The sequence below is a fragment of the Marmota marmota genome, unplaced genomic scaffold (assembly GCF_001458135.2).
Source record: "Marmota marmota marmota unplaced genomic scaffold, marMar, whole genome shotgun sequence".
NCBI lineage: Eukaryota > Metazoa > Chordata > Mammalia > Rodentia > Sciuridae > Marmota > Marmota marmota.
Genome location: NW_025999968.1, coordinates 62,121,729 through 62,134,051, shown reverse-complemented (window position 1 = coordinate 62,134,051; position 12,323 = coordinate 62,121,729). Strand labels below are relative to the sequence as shown.

The window sequence follows — 12,323 nt, the reverse complement described above, 5'->3', positions numbered from 1 at the left end:
ATGCCTAGTTTTCCGAGGACTCTTCGTACTGTTCTCCATAACAACTGTACCATTTATGTTGCCACCAACAGTGTATGAGCGTCCCCTCTCCACATCCTCAACAACAGGCTTGTCTTCGGTCTTGGTGACAAGAGCTGTCCTAACTAGAGCGAGATGCCACTGTGGTTTGATCTGCGCTTCCCAGTCATTAGTGATGCTGAGCATGTTTTCATGTACTGTTGGTCGTTTGCAGACCTTCTCTTGAAACACATCCTTTCAGATCATTTGCCCATTTTTAAACTGGATTCTTTTCCTAGTACTCAACTGCTTGAATGACAGTATTGTGGATTATTGATCCTTCTCAGGTAATAGCTGGAATACATTTTCTCCCACCCTCTGGGTTATGTCTTCACTCTGCTGACTGTTTCCTCTGCTGTCCAGAAACTTTTTAGTTGAATGGAATCCCATTGTCAAACTTTGCCTTTGGTGCCTGGGCTTCTGGGCTTATGTCCAAACCACGGACACGCTCAGGTCATATTCCCTGTATTTTACTGTAGCAGTTTCAGTTTCGAGGCTCACACTGAGGCCTTCAACCTGCTCTGAGTTGGTGTGTGGTGACAGGGGTCTGCTTTTAGTCTTCCATATGAGGAGAACGCTTTGCCATGACCACTCATTGGCGAGAACGTCCTTGCTCCAATGTAAGTTCTTCCGAGGGGAGGCCTGCGGTGGTGAGGGCGCTAAAACACGGGGACTTATTCCTGGGCTCCCTGTCCTGTTCTGCTGGCCTAGGGCCCGTGAGATTCCTGGACCATGCTGTCTGGGTCCCTGGGACTCTGAAGGGTGCTTTGAAGTCAGTAAGGCATTGCAGCCCCCACCTTGATCTTGCTGGCTTGGGCTGTGGCCCCACAGGAATCTTGATTCTCCAGCCCATGAACATTGAACGTCTCTAGTTTTTGGTGTACGTCTCTAATTTCTTTCATAAATGTTCTACAGTTTTCATCGTAGTGGTTCTTCACCTCCTTGGTTAAGTGTATTCCTAGGCTTTATTTGTTGTAAACTGGGCTTCTCTTGGGATTTCTTTTTCAGTTAGTTCGTTTTTGGTGCATAGAAGCAATACTGATTTCTGTACGCTGATCTTGTATCCTGTACCTTTACTGAATGTATCGATCTTAACGGTTTTGATAGTGTCTTTAGGCTTTTGTCTTCATGAGATCACACCATCTGCAAATGGGGTAGGCTCCCTCCTCTCCACTGTGATGGCCCTTCTTTCCTTCTCGTGACTAAGTGCTCGGGCCAAGCTGGGTAGGGCGGTGAGGGTGGGCCTTCTGGCCTCGTCCCAGGCCTTAGCGCAAACTGTGGACTTCCGGTCTGCACCCATTCAGGATGATGCTCGCTGTGGCTATCATATTTGGCCTTAACTGTGTTGAGGAGCGTTTTTATCATAAAGAGAGGTTGACAGAAATGATGTGCTCTCTCCAAGTTCCCAGGCACACGGCACAGAGTCCACCTCACTCCTCCCTGCTCTCCTTTTACATTCCTGGTCAGTCCACAATCTCATTAACTGCTCTTGCCTAAGGTTTTCTACTTCATTAATAACCCTACGGAAAATGCTTTTGGTGTATCTCACTGGCTTTTCTGTAGCTTTAGTTTCTGTTTAAATAATTCCTGCCGTCATTTTTGTCATTTCTCTGGGTTTGCTCTACCGTGCATCTGCACATAACGAACATGTAAATGTGTGCACACGTGCATGCTCGGCATGGGGAGCCTGGGCACGGCCCACGCCCGTCCTGTGGCTGCCCTCTCTGGCCGCTTGCCGTTCCTCTGCTTGCTCTCAGGCCTTCCCATGGCCCTTCCCTTCCTTTCCCAGGTCCCGTCCTCCCCCTTCCCTTCTTTCTTGTGCTTCTCATTTTGAACACCCTCCTCCTGGGTGGGCTTCTCCCTGCTCGCCCATCAGTCTCTGTCGAGGTTGTGGCTTTCCAGCCTGCTGGGCTGGAGGAGGTCTGCTCCCCCAGTGCCTGGACTGGAGTGAGGAGCTCATCTCTGCGGAGTCTCCTCCGTGCGAGGCTAGACAGCGTGGCTTGGGTCGTGCTCCTCCAGTGTGCTGCTGGTTTCTCTCAGCAACTTCAGGGGATTCTCTTGGAATCACTTTTTATGCTTCCAGAGCTGCCTGTTGGCACAAGTCCCACACCCAGGCTGAGGGCACGGAAGTCAGAGGAGATGCTGCAGCCAGGTTGTAACATGGTGTGTGGGCTGGTCACCCTGGTGTTCAGTTATGTGTCCCTTTTGGGTCCCCAGAGATTTCCCTTACTTTCTTAAGAACCTATCAGGGCATTTAAGATGCTGTTTTTCAAAGGCTCCAGGAATTTCTCTAGTGACTACCGAGCACATTGAGAATGGAGACCCAACATCCCAGGTACTGGGTGCTCAAAGTGCATGGGAAGCGGGTATGGGGGAGGCGCTGTGGGGGATGGGAACAGGACATGGGTGGTTCCCATAAGAGCCTTCAAGCATTGTCTGTACCTCATCCAGGACTTGAGTGTCTCTGTTCCGTACCTAGAATTTGTTTTACGTACAAAGAACAGGTGTGATGAGACAGTCTCAGCATGCTTACGTGCGCGTGATGTCGTCCTTCTCCTTTTCCTCTAGTTAACATCTCAGAAGTTGAGGAAAAGGGAAGAAAAAAGAGGAGGACCAGAAGCCCGTGAGGAGCGTGTGCTCTGTGCCGCTGGCTGCCCTTCCTCGCCAGCCCGACACCTGCCCAGGAGATGGGGCCCAGGGGAGCGGAGGTCCTTACCTTCTCCTGGTACAGCCTGTGGAGCCACTGCGCTGCCCCCTTCTCATCCTGAGGGATCTCCTCCACCGGGAACCTCCTGTTTCATTGGGACCAAGAGCAGAGTGAGTGACAGGGGACGCCGGTTCTTAGGCACACACTGTAAGTCCACTGCAGTCTTGACTCTGCTGGGCACCCAGAGAGGCTGAGGGATGCCTCTAGGCTTGGGGACAACCACAGAGCTTGTGACCCAGCCACAGAGCATGAGCCCGTCCCCTGTGAAGGCCACCTCACATTAACCTGGGAGGCTGGGTCTTCCAACAAGCCCCCCCCCATTCCCCGACTTTTTTTGGTACTGGGAATTGAACCCAGGTGCACTAAAGCCATGTCCCCAGACCTTTTCTATGTTCTATTTAGAGACAGAGTCTCACTGAGTTGTTAAGGTCTTGGTAAGTCGCTGAGGCTAACTTTGAACTTTCAATCCTTCTGCCTCAGCTTCCCGAGCTGCTGGGATTGCAGGCATGCGCCACTGTGCCCAGTAACATGCTTGTTCTTTGAGTGAAAACATCTTTCATTAGGGAAAGAAGGTCACTTCTTCACAAGGGGAACCTACTTGCTTCAAATGTGGAAAGGAAAAAACGGAGCAGCTTTAAACTAGCCTCCCAACAGCTGCTTCAGATGAAGTCTTGACCTGCTGCATCCAAATCTACTCCTGCGTCGCCAGCCCTGGGGGCCGTTTGCAGGGGAAGAGGGGTACGCAGGTAAAGCCTGACAATAACTGGAGAAATTTCCATATGTGACATACCACAGCTCCTATGTCGAAAGTAAGTTGGACGTTGAATAAACAGAAAGTACAAGTCACTAAGATCCCATTAAGACGGTTCAGTACTTCTGTGTTCATCAGCAGGAGGAGCAGTGGCCCGTGGGAGGGGCCACACCTATCTCACCAGGGCACAGGCAGGAGGCGCAACAGCCTCTGCCCCAGGACTGGCTCCCCCTCCCTCTGGGAAGGCGCACAAGTCCTTGCACACAGAAGGGCAGCAGAGGAGATGACCCGCGTCACTCGCAGGGGGGCAGCTGTACCTCTGCTCAACTCCGCTGTAGCTTTGCATGGTCACCTGGCTAAGGAAGAGCAGCACTGAAGCCGCAGGTGGGGCAGGTCAGCTGCCCTGAGAGCCAACCAGGCTCAGTGGACTTAACGGGGGCCAAATCAGCTGTATCGTAGCTTCAAACTAACAGTGAAAAGCAGAAAGCAGAGAGAACAGAGGCCCTCAGGGTCACTGCGATGACCAGCCAGGTCTGGCCAGCTCCCGGACTTCAGCCCCTGTGGGGTGAGAGGGAGGCGGAAGGCCATGGCATGAAGACCTGGGCCATGCATGGCGGGGACGCTGGACCGCTAGATGGAGCTGCTCTGAAGGACGACATGGCCAGGACAAGCCCACTGAGCCCCGGGGCTCTCAGGACCCAGCTGTTGAAGTGGGACGGCAGAACAGACCCCGCGAAGGGCAATGGGCAGACCAAGGCGGCCTCTCCAGGCTGAGCCCTGGAGGGGTGACTGAGCAGCTGTGGCCCTGGGCAGCTGCCCGGACAGTCTCTGCCTCTTATCCCCCAGGCTCCTTGCGAGGGTGACAGAGCCACCAAGGCTCAACCCTCGTCCGGGCGCCAGCCTGGAGCTAGGGCTTGGGTCTCGAGTGTCGCCCAAAGACCCAGCTGTCAAGGTGTGGACTGCAGGGAGGCTGTCGGGAGGTGGGAACCTCACGGGGGGCTGTGGGCGGAACTTGGTCACGGGGCCCTTGCCTCACAGGGGGCCGTGGGGCCACGAGGTGAGGTTCTGCTCTGCCACGGGCTCCTGCCACGAGGCGCTGCCTCCCCACAGGCTGGAACAGCGGCCCACCAGTTGTGGGTGAAGACTGAGGTGCAGCCGAGCTGAGCCTTTCCTTTTTATAAGGTGATGACCTCAGATACCTGTACAGTGACACAAAGCTGACGAGCACCTGGCCACGGGAACTGACCAGCGCCCCAGGTGAACTACTATACCTGTGCCAGAGATTAGCAATACAAGGAGGAGAGCCCGGCTTGCACCCCTTGTGCACCCCCAGGGTGCAACGAGACCCTAACCTCTGCTTAGCCTGCCAACTGCCAGGAAAGTCATCGAGCCTGTTGTACAGGTCACGAGTTGTCCCTGGGAACTTCCCACAGTGTGGACACAAGAGCTGTTGGCATTTTTTTATAAACTCGCTAACATGAAGGCAGCAGGTGCCACCTCCCAGGTGGACCAGGGCGAACCCATCAGAAAAGGCTGGACAGCCAACAGGAACCAGGAGAGCGCCAGGCTGGGGAAGGCCAGGGGCCACCAAGGAGAAGAGGCAGAGCACCGTCCGGCCGGCCTGCCTGCCCCCTCACGCAGAGGAGAGACAGATAAGGAGGCCCACAGGGACGACACCTGTGGCTAACTCAGACACACCTAGGCCTCGAATCGGGGCTCGGGTGGGTCACCTTCTCTTCAGGAGCCAGAGAGACTGGGGCCACCAAGGAGTGGCGATGGCACAGGGCGCTCTGTGAATGGGGATAAGAAGCACCCTTCCTGAGCCTCAGAGGACAGGGCTGGGCACAGTGTTCTGAAGCCCTAACACTCAACCTGGCATCTGAACAGGCCCTGCCTTCCTGGACCCTGCTGAAGCCCTCCCTGGACTGGTGTCTTCAGGGGCCAGGTGTTCTCCACCAGAAGGCTCTGCAGGGGCCCCATAGCCCACCAGGGAGGAGACCAGGCTCTCGCCCTTCCACGGGAGGTCAGTGGTCAGCACCTGGGGCTCCAGACTTCTGACCCTGGCCAGACCTGCAGCACACCAGGGAGGGTCAGGGAGCTTTACTCCTAGGGATCCGCCTGGGCTTCCAAGGGTGGAGGGAGGGGCAGGAGAGGAGCCTTGAGGGCTGGCCCAGGGCAGACACAGCTGGGGACGCACAGGCCTCTCTATTCCTCCCTTTGCCCCACGTTCTCCAGTGGATGGCCTGAAGCCCCAGGCCTGGACATGACCTCTGGAAGGCCTCCGGCTCAGGTAGGACAGGGCTGTTGCAGAGTTCTGACACTGTGATGTGCCCTGCGGCTTGTGCAGCCTGGGCTCCTGGCAGGAGCAGGGGCGGGAGCGGGCTCACCTCACACACATGTCCGCCTCGTACTTCTTCCCATAGAGGATCCCTAGCAGAGACGGGTTCTTGTTTCCTCTGAAGTTCAGGGTCACGTCATAGACAGCTGCAACTGAGGAAGAGAAACAGGTTGGTGAGCGGATGGACCGGGACTCTGCAGGGTGGTGCTGCTGCCCAAGGGACAGCGACTGGGCAGCTCTACCCACAGAGCATGCAGCCTGCTCCCCACTGTGGCTGTGGGCTCAGATCCCCGCCTGGCTCCAGGGTCCCGACTGTCTCCCTTTCCCTCCAGCCTTTTGGACTAACTAGACACATTGCTGCTCTGTCCTCCGGCGTGAAGTCTGCCACCACAGACGTTTTCTTATGATTTCATTATTAAAGTTCTTATTATTTTAATTGTTGCCCACTACCTAGCATCTCATCAGACCAACAACCGCTAGCCCACCTACTCCATTCTCGCCTTGATGCTCTCGTGTCCTGTGTGTACAGGAAACACGCTTGTTTTGAACAAGTCCCTGCGGATTGCTCAAGGGACCTGAGGGCCGTGTCGGGCAGGCTCTGCATCCGGCCCTGGGGCGCCTACCTGTGCCCCGCAGGCACTGGACCGCGGTGGTGAAGCCCTTGGTCCGAGGCAGCAGGTGGTGCTTGAGGGGGGGCAGCCCCTTGGAGGCAGCCACTTCCATGCTGACGCGGTGCTTGGTCTCCGTAAAGCGCGTCCCTTCACAGTACAGGAGGAACTAGGGCACGGAACGCGGGGGCAAGAGGGTTATGCCAGGGCATGCAGCTGGAACAGGTCTCCGTAAAGCGCGTCCCTTCACAGTACAGGAGGAACTAGGGCACGGAACACGGGGGCAAGAGGGTTATGCCAGGGCATGCAGCTGGAACAGAAGCCCGGAAGGGTCAGGCTCAGCATGATCCAGGTCTCGGGCGGCCTTGAGCCACAGCGAAGCACTTGCTGCTGACTTGGTAGAATGAGACACAGAACCACTCTGGTGTTCTTTGAAATGCAATTTTATTTTAGGGCTGCACCCTGCCTTCCAGCTGCAATGGAATGCAGCCCAGCTTTCCTGAAGGAAGTCTCCAGAAAGAAGTGAAACTTGACAGCATCTCTGGGCAGCAGCCTCTGAGCAGGGTGGAGAAGGTCTGTCCATCCCTGACAGCACGGGCATCAGACGTACTAAATAAGGAGCCAGGCTTCCAAGAACAGACCAGAGGGAAGATGTAGAAAAAGACAAGGGCACAGGCTGAGCAGGGCCTGCGGGCTTGGGGAGGGTCTTGTGGTGGGTGGGGTGGCGGAAACCATACCCCACCTCCCTGGGGAAGCCCCCAGGTCTGTACCACCAGAGGCAGGAGGTCCCCTGGGGCCTGACAACCGTGATCTGGGCTGCTGGAATGAACAGGGGCAGGCTACGAATGCCAGCTGTCACCAGCCAGGACAGCCCCTCGGGAGTCCCTGCCCACCAGGCACTCACCCACATGTACTCGGGGTAGTCGGCCAGGCGCCTCAGCCCCTCGATGACCGTGTCCCGGTCCTCCTCCCACTTCCTCTTGCAGAACACGATCTCCAGGAAGTACCACGTCCAGCCAATGAGGGGCACGTACAGCAGCTCCTTCTTGGCGAGGACTTTGGAGCTCTGGGGGGGGAGGTGCCATGGTGTACACGGTGGGGGGCAGACCGCAGGGCAGCATGAGGCCAGCTGCAATCCTGCCCCAGGGACCTGCTCTGCAGTTGTGGCTTTCCTGATTCAAAGCATGTGCTATTCATGGGGACCCTACCTTGCGAGTGTATGTGACTTGAATCAGTGTCACCTGGAGGCACAGATGTGCCATGGCTTCCTGAGACAGCCACAGGCTTTCGCTACAGTGAAGCCCCCTCATCCTGCCTCAGTGGTGTTTGCGTTTGTCTGCAGCCACTCAGCTAGTGAGAGCAATTCCGTGAGCTCAGGTGCCATCGTCCAATAGGAGAAGGTAACCATGAGAAATGAGCTGACAGCTAGTTCCAGGAACAGGTGGGGACTGTGGAGGGCATCCTGCAGACAGGCCCTGCGAATCGGCCACTCACTGCCTAGCTCCGAGGAATCCGGGTTGAAAATCTCCAAGGAAGGAAAGCCCACCCACCTTGCTATTGCTCACCCCCCACCTCCCTGGTACCGAGCTGCCCACCCCTCCCCCACCCCACACCTCCCTGGGACCCCACCGCTCATCCCCCCCACATCACAGAGGCCCCTGCTGCTCACACCCACACCTCCCTGGGGCCCCGCTGCCCACCCCCCACACCTCCCTGGGAACCCACTGCTTACCACCCCCCACACCTCCCTGGGAACCCACTGCTTACCACCCCCCACACCTCCCTGGGAACCCGCTGCTCATTCCCAGGGCCTCCCTGGGGCCCCCTGCTCACCCCCAGCACGCCAAAGCGTTCACACATGGTCCACCCACAGAGGAAGTCGATCTCGAAGTTGTGATTGAGGATGATGACCACGTGCTCTTTCCCAAAGTGGTCCACCGTGGCCTGGTCGGTGAACAGAGTGCACTCCGTGCAGGACCACCACTCCAGGAGCATGACCAGTTCTGTGGGCAGAGGAGGGAGTTGGCACTGTGCAGCCCTGACCATGGGCAGGGCCACCTCTGGTGCAGGCAGCCATGTCCCCCGCAGTCTCTGGCATGCTCTGGGAGTGCCTGCAGGGCCAGTATTGCTAAGAGCCATAGCCGAGTGATTTTGTGCCCAGCCAGACTGCGGCACAGTATTCTCACTAGAGGGAGGATTTTCTGCCCAAACTAAGTTTTGAGGACTTATATTAACAAGTTTCCCAACCCAGCTTTCTCAAGGTGAAAGGTGACGGGCAGGCACAGCTGCACGGCTGCTCACAGGGACCGTACCAGCCTGCAGCGCAGAGGCGGGACCCAGGACCAAGTGGGGCCCAGCCCGAGAGCTGGTGACAGCCGCAGCCCCACACACAGGACCATGGAAAAAGCAACCCCTGCCAGGCTCTCTCTGGGGTCCACTCTCCTGTTACATTGTGTCTCTGACTTTTGAAACAAAGAGCAACAGGAGTTTGCCGGGTTCTTTCCTGGTCCCCGGAACCTGGGCGGTCACCTTCACTGAGAGCTCCTCGTCGTCCACCACCGTCCGCACAAAGCCTGCAGGACGGTGGCTGCTTCAGGACAACCCAGGCGTGTGGCATCCACCGTGTCTCCTGGAGGGCTCATGGGATGCACACATCCACTCTCAAGAGAACTCGGGGTCTAGAGAATTCTGTGGTAAGGACCCTGCATCTGTGCAGCCCGGGAGGGGGTGGGGGGCAGCACCCGTCTGCACATGGGAGGGCAGCTGGAGCCAGACCCACAGCCAGCTGTCTGAGAAGGGTGACCTCAAAGGACCAGGACAGCTTCCAGGTGCAGGACTAGCAGACGATGATAACTGATGGCTCCCGAGGGAGCCCCCGCCGACTCCTCTGCCAAGAACCAGCAGGACACAGTCCAGAGAGCACTCACGGCCACCAAGACAAGAGCGAGCGTAGGCGAGGCTGTGGGGACTGGGACCCTCGTGCACTCATGGTGTGACGTCAAATCGTGCAGCCGCCTTGGAAAGCAGCCGGGTGGGTCGGCAGCCACGGTCCCCAGCACACACGACCTAGGCCAGCAGCTCCACCTGGCATGTGCCTGGGAAGCCGCAGGCTGCGCAGCCCGTGGCCGACACCCACACCCCCCGCTGCTGTCCAGGCACACGGGCGGAGCTCAGCCACAGCAAGGGTTGAGTTCTGAGGCTGCTGCACCTACTGTGATTCCACCTTGTGACCACAGGGACAGAAAGCAGTTCAGGGCTGCCTGGGCCAGGGCGGGCTGAGGAATGACCCTTAAGGCCCCAGGTTTCGTTCTGGGCAGAGATGCTCAGGCAGGAGCCTGGTGGGGCCCCACCATGGGGCCAGGCACGCTAAGTGGGGACTTTTGACTCAGTAAAACTGTCTGAAAAGAAAACAAAGGTGGCCAAGGCGGTGTCTGGCTTGCGCATCTGAGAAGGGCGCCGCTGACCGGCTTCCCCTCTCCAGCAGGGCCACCTGGGGTGGACACGGACAGGACCTGGTGGCGTGGCTCTGGCTGTTTCCCACCAGCACACTCCGACCTAACTGGGGGAGGGCCCCCCCGGGGCCTGGCTCCTGGGAGCGCAGGCCACACGGGCTGGGGGCTGCTGTTCACGGTGCATGCTGCTAGACGGGGACTTTTTCTTTTAATTGCAGTAGGAACTCTCCACACGAGATCTGCCCTCTTACTGCACGTTCAAGTGTCTAGTGCAGCACGGCCATTGGAGGCACAGCGGGCACTGGGACCTGTCACACACCCCGATCAGCTGCTGCCCCTCCCCTCTCGGTGCACACCCTGCGTCCTGGCACTTTAGGTGCGCAGCATTTGTCTCCAGTGACGGCTTACTTCACTCTACACCACGTCCTCAGGGTCACCCACACTGCCCCCCACCCAGGAATTCCCTTCCTATCTAATGCTAGCAGCACCCCATCACCCGCCGCGCCTTGTCTTCACCCCTCAGCTGCTGGTGGCTCTCAGGCCACTGCTGCTGCTTGCTCTTGTGAAGGGAGAGTACAGGTGTCTGGGGCGGGCGTTTTGCAGAGCTGGCCTCCCTTCAGTTTGAGAGCCGGCAACGGAGATTCAGTCAGCTGACTTAACGTCCCCCTCATTCAAATGGCTGCTGTCCTCGAACAACGACCAAGCCGTCTCTGTGCCCAATAGCAGTAGGGGTTCCCTGACCACTGCAGGACAGCTGCTCTGTGTGTTCCTTTAACTCCACCACACAGCGGAGTGGGATCGGGTCTGTTTCACAGATGAGAGGTTTGGAGCTGAGGTTTGGAGTCTGGCCTCTGCAGGCGGAGGATGTCGGGCCCTCTTCCTGCAGTGCTGTGAGGCCCTGCCTGCCCTGACGGGTCTCCCACATTCCTCCCGGCACACTGAAGGCCCCTCTATCTCAGGCTGGTGATTTTGCCCCGATGTGCCCAGGTGCACATTTGTGTTTTTTTCCTGCGAGGTCTGTACGTGTTTGCTTCCTGCACCTGCAGAACCGTCTTCTCGTCAGCGTGGGGAAATTCTCAGCCACCACCTCTTCCTATGTGCTCCAGCCTGCCCCCCTCCTTGGGATGGGAACCCGAACCCCGTGACAAGGACATTCATGCCATCTCTTTTAATGTCCTTCCCTACTTCCCATCTCCGGCTCCTCTGCTGTGTCTGGATGGTACATTGTTGTTCCGTGGGACTAACGCAATGTCAAATCAACCCATCAAGTTTTCACTTTTAAAGTCTAGTCTACGATTTTCATTTATCTAAGTTCTTCTTGGTTCCTTCTCAATTTGGTCTTGGTAGTTTCAAGTCTGCAGTTGGGGTCTGCCCTTGACCATGGGTGTGAACTGCATGCTCTCCAGCCTGCAGAGCCCGCACCGCCCACTCTGCGGAGTCCAGCGCTGGCAACCCTCTGTGCATGCCCCCAGGTGGTGTGGGCTCCCCTCCCTGGTGGCTGCCTGCTATCGGGGCCTGAATATGAGCACCCTACTTTAACCTGACTCTCTCCGTTTTTGCTGAGAGGTTTCCTTTCCTTAAAGATTGGGTTGTTTTATGTTTTGCTTCTGAACGCTGTTGGAAATGGGAGTCTGATTCAGTCCTCACTAATGCTGCCCCTTCTGTGTGCGTTTCTACCAAGCCTACTCACACTCATTCACAGGTGCTGGACAGCAGGTTCCTAATTCTCCCTTCCCACAGAGGAGCCGCGGTCTCTTATCTTGAAGGGAGGGTGAGGCTGGGTATCTGAGGCAGTGGATCAGGGAGCCACTGTGGCTCCTGAGCAGGGTGGGGGTTGAGGCATGGCCAGGGGACGCGTTCCCCTTGCGCACGCTCAGACACGCATGCCCAGACACCTGAGGAGCAGGCCGTGCAAGGGAGATGAGAAACCCCTCCTGTGCCTCCCTGAACACCTCTCTGGCGGCATGTCACGCACCCTGCCACACTCACATGCACACCCACGCACGATGTCTTAAAAAACCACAAAACACAAACGACAGCACACCTGAACTTTGTGGTGAACCTTGCTTTCACTTAGTGTTTGGCAGACAGCTGCTACCAGCAGAGGTGCTCCTGGTGTCCACGGGGGCTCCCACTGGGGGGACAGCCACGTGCAGTCCCCACCAAGGGCACCAGGCTTACTGCCAGCTTTGCACCAAAATGAATGTGGTACCATGAGGGCACCTGTCCGCACAGGTGCTCCTGCAGATCTCTAGCCTGTGTGCCTATTTCGTGGAGTAACTGGACCCAAAACCAAACCACCAGAGCTGCCAACAGCACTGCCATGTTCCCTGTGAGGACGTGCCTGCCCGTGCGCCCCTGGGCTGGCGCGAGCAGCTCTCTGCCATCCTGCAGATGGCGGGGGGGTGGG

The 12,323-nt window shown here is 57.3% G+C and overlaps 1 protein-coding gene across 5 annotated transcripts in view; it reads right to left on the bottom strand.

Annotated features, from left to right (window-relative positions):
* Window positions 1–12,323, bottom strand: part of Agpat3 (1-acylglycerol-3-phosphate O-acyltransferase 3) — a 64,236-nt gene that overhangs the window by 8,499 nt on the left and 43,414 nt on the right. For 4 of the 5 annotated variants that reach the window (XM_048803762.1, XM_048803761.1, XM_048803764.1 and 1 more), the window contains 5 exons: window positions 8,295–8,464; window positions 7,366–7,527; window positions 6,477–6,630; window positions 5,903–6,005; window positions 2,774–2,849 (listed from right to left, as the gene is read on the bottom strand). In XM_048803762.1, coding sequence (XP_048659719.1) covers window positions 2,774–2,849; window positions 5,903–6,005; window positions 6,477–6,630; window positions 7,366–7,527; window positions 8,295–8,464 — 665 coding nt within the window. Of the gene's footprint in view, window positions 1–2,773; window positions 2,850–5,898; window positions 6,006–6,476; window positions 6,631–7,365; window positions 7,528–8,294; window positions 8,465–12,323 lie in introns of those variants that run through there. The other variant, XM_048803765.1, reaches the window with a different exon arrangement.